This window comes from Mesoplodon bidens (genome assembly GCF_964165515.1).
Source record: "Mesoplodon bidens genome assembly, chromosome: 3".
Classification (NCBI taxonomy): Eukaryota; Metazoa; Chordata; class Mammalia; order Artiodactyla; family Ziphiidae; genus Mesoplodon; species Mesoplodon bidens.
Genome location: NC_138178.1, coordinates 1,746,326 through 1,763,297, shown reverse-complemented (window position 1 = coordinate 1,763,297; position 16,972 = coordinate 1,746,326). Strand labels below are relative to the sequence as shown.

At 45.2% G+C, this 16,972-nt stretch overlaps 1 protein-coding gene across 1 annotated transcript; it reads right to left on the bottom strand.

The window, feature by feature from the left end:
• Positions 1-6,259: 6,259 nt before the first annotated feature.
• Positions 6,260-15,758, bottom strand: LOC308614214 (lysozyme-like protein 1; the record flags this gene model as incomplete). The annotated part of the gene is given in 5 exon segments (XM_081228444.1): positions 6,260-6,329; positions 7,124-7,202; positions 14,969-15,127; positions 15,618-15,728; positions 15,731-15,758. Coding segments are annotated over 5 exon segments (444 nt in total). The 5' UTR covers positions 15,756-15,758.
• Positions 15,759-16,972: the final 1,214 nt, after the last annotated feature.

Here is a 16,972-nt window from a genome sequence, read left to right as displayed (position 1 = left end):
TATAAACCATTACAAGACTGCTTGGTCAACCTGACTGTGGTCACCGTTGGACTAGGATGGGACTGTTCCAGAACTCTCTAAATTTTAGACTCAAAAGACCCTTCTGGAAGTACTGAGGAGTGAGAGTAAGAAACCCCACATTCTGCTCCCAGGAACTCTGGAATCGACCCAACTTGTGTCTTGGCCTCAGCCTAATTAAAGCCAGGAGGGCAGTGACAGTAACACCCGGTGATGGTGCTTCGCAGTTCCCTGAAGGCTGCGCAGACATTTCTGCATCCATCCTCACAATGGTTCTGGGAGGTCTGCTGGCTAACTCGTAATAATAATAGTAAAAACTCATTGGGCGCTTGCTGTGTGCTAGAATTCCTGTGAGGCACTTCAGTGCCCATCACAGCCCATGGGTAACACTATTGTAGGATTGAAGCTCAGACAGAGGCTAGGAGGGCCTAAGTTACTCACTACGCTGCAGAGGTGCGTCTGGGGCTGAGGTCTGCCCAGCCCGGTAGGCTGTGCCCGTCACCTCCACGCAGCAGGTGGGCTCCAGGGAACGGGAGCCTCGGTGTAAGCAGGACCTAACCCCAGACCTCTCCTTCCCCAGCTGGTCTTCTTCCTGTTACACAGTGCTAAAGGCACTCTGTATTTTGGATTATTAAACTTTAAGCAGCTTATAAACCCACTCCATTTCGCTTACCCTGCAGCTAGGAGTAATGGGCTTAGTACGTGCCCCCAGTGGGCACATGGAGTGCAGTGGAACCAGCTTTGCTCTCTCCCCCCTGTCCCCTCCTGCAGCGGCCCAGCCAGGCTGCCCATCAGAGGGACAGGTTTATAAGTAAATTCCGATGCCCTTTGCAGATGAAGTAAATAAGTGTCCAGGGGTGGGGGGACAGGGGGCGGCAGGCACGAGTACTTTCTAAAAGCTCCGGGTGAGTCCCATGGCAGTCAGGGCTGGAACCATGGACCTAGGCATCCAGGTGTGAGACCAGAAGGCAGCTGGACGGGAATTCAGAAGGAGACGGGGGGCTGGTACATCATCGCAGCCCTATATGTATCTCAGCCAGCCCTGCGGAGGGAGAGATGGGTCCACAGCAGTTTTTCATGTGGCACTTAGCACAGGGCCATGCACACGGAATACCTCTATTTTGGGTGCTACTTACAATAGATGAGCAATTTTCTTTTTAATTGGAGTATAGTTGATTGACAATGTTGTGTTAGTTTCAGGTGTACAGCCCAGTGATTCAGTTACACGTATATATCTATTCTTTTTCAGATTCTTTTCCATTACAGGTTATTACAAGATATTGAATGCAGTTCCCTGTGCTCTACAGTAGGTCCTTGTTGTTTATCTATTTTATAGATAGTCGTGTGTATCTGTTAGTCCCAAGCTTCTACTTTATTCTTCCCTCCCTTTCCCCTTTGGTAACCATAAGTTATGTATGATTTCTATCCCTTTTCCCCCTGTGTTTTTTTTTAAATTATTTTTTAAAAGAGGTAAACTTGGGGGGTTTCCCTGGTGGCGCAGTGGTTGAGAGTCCGCCTGCCGATGCAGGGGACACGGGTTCGTGCCCCGGTCCGGGAGGATCCCACGTGCTGCGGAGCGGCTGGGCCCGTGAGCCATGGCCGCTGAGCCTGCGCGTCCGGAGCCTGTGTTCCGCAACGGGAGAGGCCACAACAGTGAGAGGCCCGCGTACCGCAAAAAAAAAAAAAAAAAAAAAAAAAAGAGGTAAACTTGGTTTATAACGTTATATAACTTTCACGGGTACAGCACTGTATTTCTACTTCTGTATACACTACAGCGCGCTCATCACCAAAAATTTAGTTTCCGTTCCCCCCGTCTGCCTGGATGACGGGGCTCAGCTCAGATCCAGAGGCTCTGCCTTTACGCTTTCCAAGGGGAAGGCCTCCTGAGGACCCAAGATGCGGCTGGGAAGGTGGGGGGCACGTGATGCTCTTCTCCCGGTGAGAAGACTCGGGTGCAAGAGCCCAAGGGAGGCCTGCCCCCAGCAGGTCCCTTTAAGTCTCTCCCCGGGGGTTCATGGCCTTGACCTCACATCAGAATTAACGGGGAATTTAAAACACACCCACCTTCAGGGAGCCTGACTTAACACAAGTGAGTCGGGCATCAGCATTAAAAAAACCCCTCCCGGTGATGCCCCTCTTCAGCGAGGGCTGAGGGCCAGGCCTCAGCCGCCCACGGGGCCACCGGCTGTCCTTCCCCCTTGGGGCCCCTCCTCCTCTTCCTCAAGTGGGTCATTGGAGCTGGATTCAAAGGGCCTCCCCGGGGCTGCTTTTTCTGCAAAGCATCCTGTGTTAGTGCTCCTGGCAGGGCCAGCTGGAGTTCCAAAGTCCACGAAAAAATCCCAGCTCCCGAAAGATTCTCATCTTATCAGCCATCTCCCTCCTGCCTGCACAGAACGTTTTTCTTTCCTTCTTCTTCTTTTTCTTTTTTTAATTCCAAGTTCCTGGCAGCCACTAAAATGTCTCAGAGGCAGACGCCGGCCTCGATAGACAGTCAGCGGAGTTGAAAATTGCAATTTTTAACAATTTTCAAAAGCCTCCCTTTCCTGGTCTTTCGCTTTGGACGCCTTGCCGGTTTAAACAGTTTGCTCCGCGGGCCTCCGTCTCAGCCTCCCTTCCTCCTCCGGCCCCGAGGAGTTAAGGCCGCGCTGCTGAGCCCGCGGGATTCTCCCAGGGCGCCTCTCTCTGGACTCTCTGCCATCACATACTGGCAACTGCAGAACTCTCCCCATCCTGTTTCCGTCCCCTCCCCACCGGAGCCCTTTGGCCTGACTCCACTGCCAGGGTCAAAAGTGCAGCCTCAGCGCCCAAGGTGGGAGACCGCAGCGCCCAAAGGCTGCAGCAGCGCAGCCTCTTTCTCTGCTCTCCACTTCGCCACCTCCTCCTCCCAAGGCAGCCCTTGCTCCGCAGAGACAAGGCTCTCTTCTCAGTTCTTGCATCCCTTTCCCCCGATTCGCATTTCCTTTTCTTCCCGACGAAGGCGGCCCTTTGTGAAGGGGTGTGTGCCGCTCTGCACAAATATTTAATCTTTTCCAGTCTGCCCTCTGCACCGCCTGTCAGTTCCCGGGGCTGAAAGGCCTCTGTTTGCTCTAGCTGGTAACAGGATACTGTTTTGAAAACTGATGCAGAAGTCCGATTACTTATGAATCCTGCCTGTATTTTGCCTGAATGCTTTTCAAGGCAACTCTAGATTTATTTTTTCTTCCTCGCCCTAAGAATTATGTTGCCAGTGGGAGCGTGGTAGCGGGCGGAGAAGCCTAGAGATGACCTTAACTTTTTACCCTGTGGCTTGGAAATCTCAGCAGCTCAGCGCGGACCTAGTGAAACACACTCGGCCTCGGTTTCACCGGTGGTTTCTTTCAGGCAAGATCTCCCCCTTTCCCTCCAGGAAATGCCATTATTTCACACCAAAGGTAGCTCGACCTGCTGTAGGCAGTCCCTGTTAGAAATCGCCTGTTCAACACACTGGAGAAAGAATAATGTAGAAATAGAATAATAGTAACCGACTTTTATTCAAAGGCTGGTTTGTGCCACTAGTGCTTCTGACATTGTTGCTAATTGTTACCACAGCTGTGTGTGGCAAATATGATTCCCATTTTACAGGAGGTGAAACGGCATGGTAACTAACCATGGGGGTTGGGTTTTTCAGAACAGTACCCGCTTTAAGCCTTTTCTCTCAATGTCGGACCAAATGGCAGATCTTAATTGTTTGGAAAATGTGACTGATGTCACATTTTTGTCTCTGTTGAAGTCATCCCCAAAGCAGCGAAGGAGTCTGTGGAAACATGGACCCCATAAAATTACGGATTGAGGGCTTTGGGTGAAGTTTGGAGGAGAATAAGCAGTGGGAAAAGAAAGATCCCTTTGCAAAAACTGGCCTAGAGTCCAGACCTAAAAACAGTCCTGGTTAACCCAAATATGCAATAATAGGGGAAAGAGAAAATGAATTATGGGACAGCACAGTAACTATGGTGCTGTTCTCATGGATCACGTATATTTTAGAAAATATTAATTGGGGGAAATCTTGGAGTTTATTAAGTGAAAAGAGTGGGCTAAAAAATTAAAACTCCGTAATTCCAACGTTATAAAAAATAGAAAAAATAAAAATGGAAGGAAAACCAAAAGTATTAGCAGCGGGCTTCCCTGGTGGCGCAGTGGTTGAGAGTCCGCCTGCCGATGCAGGGGACACGGGTTCGTGCCCCGGTCCGCGAAGATCCCACATGCCATGGAGCGAAAGAAAAAAAAGTATTAGCAGCATTTATCAATTGAACAGGGAGAATTTTTTTTTTTTTTTTTTTGTGGTACGCGGACCTCTCACTGCTGTGGCCTCTCCCGTTGCGGAACACAGGCTCCGGACGCGCAGGCTCAGCGGCCATGGCTCACGGGCCCAGCCGCTCCATGGCATGTGGGATCTTCCCGGACCGGGGCACGAACCCACATCCCCTGCATCGGCAGGCGGACTCTCAACCACTGCGCCACCAGGGAAACCCAATCTTAGTTTATTTTAATAAATAAAGATAACTTAGGAATAGGAGTAATATTTTCCTCTTGAATTTCAGAGAGCATTCATTGTGGAAAATTATCCAGGATAATGCATTTTTTATCCTAAATTATTATTTATGGAAATACTAAATGAAACACTTGGGGAGAGAAATAGTAAGATTGCACGCTTAGAACGTTTATGAGTTTTGCAAAAAGATCCATCAAATTGTAGAGCCAGCTAGCTTCCCTTCACCTTGGATTTCAAAGCACTTTTTGGATTTGGATTTTTGTTTTGTTAAGAAATTTTCCCCAGTCTTTGAATAGCTGGCACCGGGACCCATGCCCACCTAGGTCATTAACATGGTACCACTGGTTTTAACGATGCAGGTTTAACTAAGAACGGAGACTGCAAGGTGGATGAATGACAAGACAATAATAATGAAAAATACATATGAATGGACCTCTATAAGCACTGATTGTTGATTTAGTACCGTGTAATGGACACTAAAATTCTCAGATTTTCTTCAGCCATCTTAAGTAGTTATTTTTTGATTCTTACATCAGACGTTTTGAAAGTTTTTTTTTTCCCATGCTTTGTAATGCCTGTTACATTGTCACAGGATTACGTTTGTTTAGGCATATATAAAACGTTTATATTCTTTTGGAAAGAAGCGTTCTGCTTTTAAAGCCTATGTCTGCAGGTAAAGCCAGAGGATGAGAAATGAGCCAACAGTAAGCCGAGGCGGCTGGCCACTAGAGAGCATGTGTGGGGTATCTAGGTGCTATGATGAAACCATCAGTCTGAGTCCTGAGGACTTTCTTTTAAGTGGGCAACTTAGTTGCAGGCATAAACGTTTTTCCAACAAACCTCAGTTTGGTGCATTCTCACGGTCAGATTGTGTTCAACCTGACCCTAAAGTTCCAACAAGACAGGCCCAGCCACTTCTAACCCTAGCAGGACAGAGAATGGACAAGGCAAAACTCAGCAGAGTGGAGCTGCCCTGTGGAGGATCCACCCCTGCATGGAGCAGAGGGCATCCTGGGAATATCTCTGGGGATCTGAACTCCTCAGCCCACTGTTCCAGGTAATGAAATATCTTTAGTCAGGCCAGTTTCCGAGCAAACTAATGAAATCTGCAGGTCTAAGTCTGGAAACAATTTTGTCATGAGGATGTAAGTGTGGTTTTTGATAGGTTTAATTTAAATGTATGTTGGAATAACATAGGGGAACCCTGGGGCTAAGAGCTGCAACTTCATCTATTTGGTCGCATTAGAATGCCCATCATAACTGCCTGGAGGAATCAGGAACATTCTGTCTGGAAGAGATGAGCTGAGGAAGGGCTATTCATCCGATGACCAGGAGAAGAAGGACTTACTGCTCCAGGACAGAGGTCAGCAAACTGTGGCCATTCCCCCAGCGTTCTCCTTGACCTGGGAACCGTAGTTTTAAAATAAGCAGCCATTTCAGGGCCACAGGAATCAGGACTTACTACAGTAAAGAAGAGAAGCTTGTTTCTTTCAGGGCTAGAACATTTTGTAGGTGACGTTTCCAGTCTTAACCATGTGCTGCTACGACATCATTGAAATTTCGTCAGCGCAATGTCAAGACATTTAAATGGAATTATTTATTTCCTTACAAATACAGCTTAACTTTCCCTCTCCAACTCTGGAAGGACCATTAGGAGGGAGGGAGACAAGAGGACACAGCTGTTCTTACAAGTCCTGGGGGGCTGTTGTGAAGCATCCCTGGTGCCAGTCCAGTTCATGAAACCTCACATCCCTTTTTCCATGCAGACAGGTCTTTGCCCTCACAATGCTTCTTCCAGCCTTGCCTAAGTAGGAGAGGGAAGCAGGAACAACAGAGAGAAGCATGACAATCCAAATATTCTGAGGTTCAAAAACCATACACAATTAACCCATGTAACCAGTGGTGCCCAGGGTTCAGTGTCATTTGCTTCTGAGACCCAAGGACTCCATCCTTTTGCCTCGTTAAGACTTTCCTCTCCTTGGTTTTTTCCTAGAGTCCATGTTAGCCTCGGCAAAAAGTAAGCAACTCTTATAAGGATGGGTCATTTGCTTAAACATCCACATCTCTGAAAATTTGGGATCCCCAAGTGAGTGACCTGATTAGCAACGTTCACAAGAAACACAGCCGCAGAGATGACTGTGGGCACCAGCTTAGCCATGTCTCATGCACAACCTGGGGAGGCTTCCTGTCCATTTCTCATGCAACTGACATGGTCACTTTCCTCTCCCTGCCACAGACTTCCAAAATCTTATCCAAATCTAGAGCAAACTCGAGCTTTTTCCTCTGGTGTGTTGTCTGCACGGATGCTCTCCAATTCCCATGAGAAAGCACCTCTCTCTTCATTGTTGGGCACACCTTGACGTTGAAAGCAATTGCAAATGATTCTGACTCCTTCCCACCTCTCCTCCCCATACTAATCGCTTCTACCAGGTTCACTGCACATCCACACCCTAATAGAGGAGGATATAGACTAGGTCACATGGAACTCGCTGGACCACTCTGCAGAGGTGAACTTGTCTCCATCCCCTGCAGCGGTGATGGACGGACACACTGCAGGTTCCACCCACGTCAGCTTGTCTCCCAAGGAAAGACTCTTACCAGTAGTTCATCCCATCTGTCTCTTTAACAATTTTCTTGGCACAGATAATTGCATCTGTGAGGTTGTCAGTGATCAAGGCTGTAAGAGAGAGTAGAGGGTTAGCCGAGATTTTATTGTTGGAGCTGGGGAGGCCTGAATCAGATTTTCTTCACTTTTCTCACTGCTTTTGGAGCAGGAGGGTTGGAAGAACCATGAGCCGTATCCTTATTTTTGTTACACTTCTTCACAAATCAAAGAACTGTTTTTGTTTCTAGACCATCCACATCTTAAAGTTTCAGAGGAATGGACCAGCCCTGAAAGGTTTTTGGAAATGTGTTTAGGGAAAACACAACAGGAAAATGTTTTTTATGTCCTAAAGAAACACAGAAGTGAGAGAGGACAGTACCGTGTTTTCTTTGTGTTAATTTGACATGGAACATCTCTTTATAAATAATTATTAAACTTTTGTCTATTGGAACTTTCTGGTTTGTGCAATAATTTTCTTTTTACCCAAGGTGTTTTCCACATGCAGAAATTTTTAAGTTTTACGTCAAATACATCAATCTTTGCCTTTGTTACTTTTTCTATAGCTTTCAGATGTAACAGATCTTTCAACTGAAAATGTGTTCATAGATATTGCTTCACCAGAAGTGGCCTCAAAATCCTTCTCAACACAAACATGACAGAAAAAGGCAAATAAACAAAAAAAAAGTCCAACATCACTTCTGTTTCAGGTTGGTTTCACCAGAAGGAGTTGCTGAGATGGGTTTGGAGTGCAAGGTATTTATTAGGGATCCACCCCTGTAGAAGAAACAGGCAGAAGCAAGGCTGGGCAGGCGGAAACCATAGCTGTGATCTAGGCCCATCAAACCTCACCCCCAGGCCTGGAGCCTGTGGTGAATGTTGCCCATCAAACCTCACGCCCAGGCCTTGAGCCTGTGGTGAATCTGGCCCATCAGAGTTGCCCAGGTTGGACCCCTCTGAAGCCCAGTTTGGGCTGCCCACAGGGGCAGGACCTTAGGGGATGCAGCTCTTGACACCCGAGCAGGTGCTGGTAGACAGTGCGCAAATCACACAAATGCAGCTGGGACCAAATGTCCTTCCTTTGAGGGGAAACTGGGAAACTGGGAAATCCACATCCACGCCCACCACAACCAGCAATCCAAGACACAAAAACCCAAACCATTTGACAGCATTTCTATTTATCAACTGAGCAAAGATTTTGTAGGAATTGGGTAATGCTCGATATTGACAAGGGTGAAATGACATATGCACTCCTGAGTTCTTGCTGATGGAAGTGTAATGGATTCAACTTTTCTGGAAAGCAAATAAAGCTTTATTAGCTTATAAAAGTCTTTTGCCTTGTTTCTGGGAAGAGAATTATTTATCACAATAGCTATTGCTATTAGTTGACCTTTATGGAAAATGTACCCTACGTCCAGCACATATGAAGCCTCTTCATGCATTATCTCATCATACTACATGATTACCATGGTTACAGCCATTATCATCCCTGTAAACTGAGGTCACACACCCAGTAAGCGAGTCTGCCTTCAAACCTAAGGCTACTTCCTTCCAACAGAGCTACTGCAGCTAAGATTCCCGCCTGGGCAACACCGTCTGCTAACAAAGTCGATAATAAAGGTATAAATACTTCATTAATTTTTCAAGTCATTATTATCCAAATTTAAGGGCTTGGTATCTAATACAAGTTCAGATTACTTAGAAACACTTTATTTCGTGTGCATACATTCTTGATGAGTGCTTGAGACACTGTGGTTTGTGACTGAACGTGGTTGGGGCCTGTTTCCTAGGAGAAGTGGGTTCTCTGGGGTCTCCAGGGATGGCAGGACACAGATTACACAGAGTAGGGAGGAAGCGGAGGGTACGCTGTTAGACCTGCCTCGGCGCAGCCCTGGGGCCAGTACACAGAGAACAAAGCTCATGTCTGCGGTGCGGCAGGTTGCCCGTCTGGAGATGCTGTGCACGGTTTGGTGGGAGGCCTAGGTACTGCAGGCCCGGGTCGTACAGATGGTGGAAGGTGTTTGTCAATGTCCCACTTTGTTGCACAACTGAGATGTTTTGCAAGTGCAAGTTGGACGTGACTTTGAATTTCCTTAGGGTAATGTGTTAAGCTAGGTCGGGGCTGGGGAATAAAGAACCTGCCATGGGGCTGAGATGTGAGAAACCCAGTGAAATTGCCACAGAGGGGCAGCAGAGGGGCAGAAATGAGCCCAGAGAGCAGGTATGTCCCGGCACCCAAGCCAAGAATGGCTTCTGCTCCATTTACTGCAAATAGACAATTCTGTCCAGTCAAACACAGGCAAGGAAAGGGTTACCTTGAACATCAAAGCATCGTTCCGTGGAATCATTTATTCTCCCCCATCCAACAAAAGAAAACAGCAACAATCTACACAAAAAGAACTTGTTTTTTCAGTTAAGATGAGTTCTACTGCAAAGTCTGTCTCTCCCCAGCATAGTCCTGGCCCCCAACGGAAATACCACTATCTTAACCCAGAATTTACATCTCCTTGTCCTCTCTGAAGTGACAATGGCCAACTCAGATACCAGGCTGATATGAGAAATAGAGATGAATATAAGTGGGCTAGCCTAGATACAGGGGGCAATGATGCTTTTCTTAAACATCTCTTATTTTAATGAGGACTAAATTATTGGAGGGAAATAAAGATTGCTATTATATTATTATATGTCTGTGAGTTTGTGTGTACATAGATATGTCTATATTTCTCTCTATGTATATATAACAAATATTAGGCCCAAATAGTTTGGGAAGGCCGGCAGCAACCTGAGGAATATGATTTGGTCTTGGACTAACAAGCGCACGTAGCTTCAGCAGATGGGCGTGAGGTGCATGTATTCTGTACACGTATAAGGGGTCACCTACATTGCACACACACTCTAATGCTCGCTTGTTTGTAATTTCCCATGACGAATGTCCCTACTTCTGTAATCCATCGGACAGAATGACATTGTCCCTAAGTACAGCCTCTCTGGCCTGAGGCTGGGGGCGGCCTGTCATAGAGGGTGATTAGGGTATAAAACCAACATCCTGTTTTCTATTTTGAAGCTGGCCCTAAAAATCCCAGGCTTTTTATGATGAGAAAGCAGATATGAGTGATCCTCCACCTCTAACAGCGAACCATCTAACACTTTAATTTCTGAGAATCCATGGTTGTCTTGCAGATATACATTTACCCCAGACTTCCTTAACCGGCACAATATTGGACAATCCTCAGTCAGTAAACTGTACCTAAAGTCAAGCACAGCCGTGAGCGGCAGATTTTCTCTCCTACTGTAAACAACTAGACAACTAGACAAAACATGTGATCATGATTTTCAGGCATTAGACAACAGGGAATGCAGAATCCTTGAGAGATAGAAGCCAGACGAGGCTCACCTTGTGACTGCTGTGACTGTCTGCCCAGTGCCACTTTACAGACCTTGAAGGTAAAACCCAGACGGGAGATGGCAGTCTATGTGGAGGAGACAGAGATGAGAGGCTGAGACAGTTGGCATTTGTCGAGAGGGTCCCTGAGAGGAAGGAGGCACCAAAAGGAGCACGCCTGAGCTCTGCGGAGAGATGCCACTGAGTCTTTGGCTGAAGGCCAAAACGGGCACGTCAAGGGTAAAACTCCACGAGACTAGTCAGAGAACAGTTGCGAGGGACCAGCAGGGCTCAGCCAGGGCTGGGAGACATGATTTCTGACTGGCCAGAGGAGAGAGACTTTGCTGAACCTTAGGATATTCAAGAGAGGCTAAAGGGGAAATACTTCGAGAGTAAGGCTGAACTAGCCCTCCCATAATGACTGCTCTAGAATATACCCGACCAGAACTAACTGCTTGCCAAGATGAGCTTCAATAATCCTTAAAGGAACACAACACAATCCAGACACTCAACAATGGAATACACACGCTGTCTAGTATCCAATAGAAAGCAATCACATGTATGAAGAGGTATGGAAATGTAACCCATAACCAGGAGAAAGATCAGTCAAAGGGAAGACCCAGAAGTGACGGAGTTGATTGAATTAGCAGACAAGAAATTTAAAACAGTGCTTATAAATATGTTTATTGCTATCAAGGACTTACAGGAAAACATGAATCAAATGAGAGAAATGAAAGATATAAAATAATTACCTAGCACTGAAAAAATGCATTATCTGAAATGAAACATTCAATTGGTGAATTTAATAGATTAGGCACTTCAGAAGAAAGATCAGAGAACTTGAACATAGGGTGGTGGAAACAATTGAAAAAGAAAAAACACAGAAAGTGAAAAAGGCTGAAAAAAAAATGAAGAGCCCCAGTGACCTATGGGAAAACATTAAATGATCTAACACAAGTGTTATTAGACTCCTAGAAGGAGAAATTAAAAAATTATCCACTCAAGGATCCAAAATGTTAGTGAATATCAACCAAGATAAACACACACAAAAAACAGACATTTGTGATCAAATTGCTGAAAATTGGTGACAAAGAGGAAATTGTAAAAAGGGGCTAGAGGAAAAAGGACACATTACCTACAGGGAGCCCAATGAGAAAATCAAGGGTCAACTCTATTATATGTGAAGTGGTATAATGTTTTTTGAAGATAGAATGTGATGCATATTGTAAACCTTAGAGGAACCACTAAAAATAAAACAGAAGTACAGCTAATAAGCCAGTGGTGGAAATAAGAGAGAATACTGAAAAGATTCAATTAATCCAAAAGAAGGCAGGAAAAATAAACCAAGAATAGATGGATAGATCCCACAAATAGGTGGTAGATTTTAAATTAATCATATCAGTAATTACATTAAATATAAATGATCGAAATCAAGGTCCAGCAAACTATGTAGGGCCCACAGGCCCACCCTCTGTTTTTGTAAATAAAGTTTTATTAGAACACAATCATGCCCATTCATTTACATATTGTCCGTGACTGCTTTTGTGCTACGTGAAGAGTTGAATAGTTACAAAAGAGACTATAAGGCTCACAACACCTAAACTGTTTATTATCTGTCCCTTTCAGAAAAAGTTCCCTGGTCTAAACATTACTGTTGAAAAGCAGAAATTGTTGGACTGGCTATAAAGGCAACACCCAATTATATGCTGTCTATGAGAAATTCACTATAAATGTAAACATATCAAAGGTATTAATGATAGGGTTTTTTTTGAAGTTTTCATTCCCAGCATACTCTCTACTTTCAATAAGTTACTTTTATCTGGTTTTTGTTGTTGTTGCTGTTGGTGGTGGTGGTCTCATTCTTTCATGTCAGTGACACTCCTATGAAGTCTAATGCCCCTTAGTTATCTGCACTTATTTAGGAGAGGGACACTAAAAAGCTGATTAGGAGTTCTGTACACAGAGGTGGGGATTTTCAACTGTGCATCTCACTGTAGGGAGATCTAGCTACTTTTTTTGTGTGTGTGTGTGGTACGCGGGCCTCCCACTGTTGTGGCCTCTCCTGTTGTGGAGCACAGGCTCCAGATGCACAGGCTCAGCAGCCATGGCTCATGGGCCCAGCCGCTCCGTGGTATGTGGGATCTTCCTGGACTGGGGCACGAACCCATGTCCCCTGCATCGGCAGGCGGACTCCCAACCACTGCGCCACCAGGGAAGCCCCGATCTAGCTACTTTGTTCACTGGGAGGTCCCACTTCAGTTACTTCCTTTCCATCTGGCTGGACTCCCCAGAACAGGGTCTTCTCTTCTGGAGAGCCTAGGCTGGCTGCCAGCATTCCAGGACTGGAGTGGAGGAAGGTGACTGGGACTACAGAAACTTAACTCCATGTTTAGTACGGAGCTCTCACACTCAAATGTTGGCGAGGTCCCTCAATTGAGAGACGTTCTACTTATCCTGTCCAGGAGAGAGAGCCCCGGTATCCTGCCAGGGTTGGGGAGGAGCAGACAATACATGAATGGAATCAGGAGGGGAATCAGCTGCTCCTTAACTGGATTTCCAACTGATCATCCTGTTTTCAACCTGCCTTCACTCCAGTTTCCAGAAGTAGCTGATGCTGCTGATTTCTGAGCCTTTTTGGGATCCTGTAGTTGCTTCTTGGCTTTCCCATGGTCAGTTTAAGATTCAGGATTTAGCAATTCTCTAATTACTAAATTAGTCACCATTTGTCCTCTCGCTTTCCAGCTTCTAACAATATACACATCCAACCACCATGTTTAACTAGAAGACTCTATTGGCAAGCTCACAGGGGATGCTAATGAGAGTGACCAAGAAGGGAAGGAGTTTAAAAGTCAAACCTGTAACAAAGTGAAGGTACTGAATGCTTGACCCTCGGAGATAAGAATTGAAGATGAGAAATACCTACTAATTATTTTCAAACATTTAATAAGTTGCTGTGTATAAAATAGAGAAAATCTGTTTTGAATAAATCTGGAAGGAAAAACTAGCATTAATGGAATAAAGCTATAAGGACATGGATTTTGGCTCAACAAAAGAATGCTCTAAATTAAGGGTTGACTGACAATTGGTCAGGAGGTAGCGAGCATTCCATAGTCATGTAGGAGTAGGGACAGCTTATTAGGTGAATTAACGTAGCGTTCCATCATCCATACATTCACACGTATGTACTGATTATCTTGTATGTGTCCAAGAGAAATAAAAGTTTACTTCCTGCTCCTAAGGAATTTTATCACTCTTTGCCTTCACCCTTGCTCTTTTCCCTACATTCATTTAGTTAATGAATATTTCTTGAGTTCCAGCAATGGCCAGGGACCATTCTAGGCACTGAGGATACACCAGTGATCAAAACAGATAAAACTCCTGCCCTCACGGAGCTTACCTTCTAGAGGGGGAGCAAACAAGACAACCGCTTACTTCACTCCATCCTTCTACTGTTGAGTGTCCCTTGCATACTCTTCTCCATACCACTAGCCATGACCATCATTCAGGTCTTTTTATCTCTCACTTAAATCATCTCTTCTTTAATCTCTCTCACACCCAGCTTGCATATTAATTTTTCTGAAGCAATGTTGAATCAACTGACCTATTTGGATTTCCTAGTGCAGGCAGAAATCAGTGTATGCTCCTTAGCCTGGGTCCCAAGGTCCTCTGTGGTCAGGTAGTCATCAACCTTTACAACCACATGTCCTGTTATTTTTCATGCACCTTTTTGCTTGTTTGTTCTCCTTCCCTGGAATGACACTTCTCTATCTTTGAATATCCAAATCTTACCTATCTTCCAAATCTTAGATAAAATATCATTACGTCTACAAAGCTTCCCATGACTTTATTAATAATATCTCTTTCCTTGGAAGCCCACACCTGTTTACAGTCATTTGTCAAACTTCGTAGAAGCACATATTCTCTTCCCTAACACCAGAATTCGTGTCTGATGCGTCCTGCTATGCTCAGTTCTGTGCACACATATATTTCTCAAGTGACTGAAGTAAAAGACTTGGAAGTGAATTCTAGCGTCATTTCTACTGTTTAAGAAGTGCTATGTGAAGTGAATTTATTTATCTCATTCTGTACAAAGAAGCATAAACTGCATGTATTGAGTGAATTGCTTATGGAAAGCAGTTGGTGAACAACTTTTTCCTTCTTAATGAATATATCTAACTTTTCTATGCATGAAAAGGTAGTAAGGTCATTTATCCAGGCCTCTGTTTTTGTGGTGGGCTTCATAAAAACCACCCTAGAAGGGAAAAGTCATCTTTGGACAAGTAGGCCACAGGATCATGAGTGTCACCTTGGGGAACTGTTGAATAATTTATTAGCCTGGTGCAGACCTACTTGCACATCTGGACTCCAAATTTTGGTCAAAGCAGAAGGTGGGTGGATATTCCATGATCAACTTTCCTGTCTATCCCGAAGGATAATATTTGTAAAGTCAAAAGCATACCTGAGCAGGCCACATGACAATGGTTTTTCTCTTGCAGCTTCACACGTCTGCACCACGTGTAACTGTTTATCTGAAAAATGCCATAGTCGGTGCTTCCGTCCTCCAGGTCAGTCTGAGCAGTGGTGTTGTAGTGGCTCTCATAGTAGGCCATGCAGATCCCTAGAAGGAGAAAAAGCCAGAAATGTGAGGGGAAAAAATGCATTTTTTTCTCCAACCCTGCTCTGAGGGGGAGAGTTCCCTTATACATGTTAAGGGAACATGCTCTGTTCCTGACAAACCTTGGGGAGGGTCAGGGCTGGTAGTGCACCCGAGGGGCACAGATGGGCAGGGTGGCACACATACTCAGTGGCTGAGTTTGGACTAGACTAAATGTCAGGTCTGCCCCCTACACTGTCAGCAAGGGGTGGTGTTTTCCCCTTCCTTTGCTGGTGTCATTCATACAGGACTCCAGGAGTGAGGGCAAGAGGGACAGGGCGCAGGAGAGAAGCCCCCGAGAGCAGCAGTTGAGGACATGTGAACAGCCAGCAGCCGTCCCTGCTGGGGCAGAGCATGGACAGGCTGGGAGCAAACAGAAGTGAGCGTGGATGGGGCCTTTGACATCTCAAGGGCGAGTCCAAGGGAAGATAGAACAGAAATGGAGAAATCTCACAGTTTCCAAGGCTAAAGCCCTGGTAATGGTCCAGGCCAGCCCTCGAAAATATTTTTGCCAGTTTACAGCGAGCGTAGATTTTGGGTTCAACGACTGTGATCAGGCAGCCATCAGGGCCAAAGTACCAGCAGCCTTCATCCCCAGGCCTGTTGAAGGCAGAACCTGTCAAAAATGAGAGACCACATCAGACAGCCCTGCTTTGTCCTGATTCCTGAGACTAAGTCTATCGCCAATGAGAACTTCGAAATCTGCCAGCCTAGATGTTTCCTGTCACTTGTGAACATTCAGAACCAGCATCAGGGAAAAACCAAGGGCAGTGAGTACACAGTACAGGGAAAGGGTGAGTGCAGGCTCTCTAACCCTTTCTACATGGTTACTTTCAAGTAAATGGTATGTTCCCTGGACCAGGCATGCAAAGAAATTAACCCTCTATTGATGTCCAGATGGAAACCACAGAATGTGAAGCATTTCTAGGATTCCCATTTTAACTCTATGAAACAAAACAAAAAATAGAACACAAAGAGGTAACCATTCCCTATGCACGTGGAAACAGACACCTCAGTTTCAGCCAGAGATGAAGTATACATGGGTCTACATGGACAACTTTAAGATTTATTGTTGGGGGTTTATTAAAGGGAGAAGATTTAGCACCTTATCCTTCTTCCTTTCTCTTTTCTTGATACTTTTCCAAATGTGGGAACGTTGCTTCAAAAATATCAGGGTTACATTGCAAATGCAATGTTTTTTGGGTTTCTTCCATCACTATTTCATGGGCTTTCCTAAAAGTCTGGTGTCAGCTGAGGAGCAAGAGGGGGTGGATGACTATGGGTCAAAAGAGAAGGAAAGTGTTGGTGGTAGGAGTGGAGAGGACATAAAGAGACTCCACTGAATTATTTAAAATGGGAGTAGGATCAAGAGGTCCATGCCTTATTGGCTACTGGCTTTCCAGAAGTGATTCCTCTCTTGAAGGAATCTGTCTTCTCCAAATAGAACAACCTTGCTGGGATGAGGGTGGAGTGAAATTTCTGATTACTGTTCCTCATACTGAACCTGATATTCATACATATTTTCATCCAGTATCATTTTCTTTATCTGCCTAGAAGTTTCTAGAGTTGTTAGTTTCTCCTCGTGGAGCTAAGTTTTCCAACTGAGAGCTGAGGCTAAAAACAGGGCTGAGTATTCAGCAAGACCAGAGGGAGAATCATTATGGAGACTTTAAAGTAATTAAGCAATAAGGTGACTACATCTCAGATGGGGTATCTAGAATACATACTGGTGAGTAGCAAGGGTCATTAACTAGGTCAGCTTTTGTAAGTAAAGTTTTATTGGAACATAGCCATGCCCATTCGGTAATA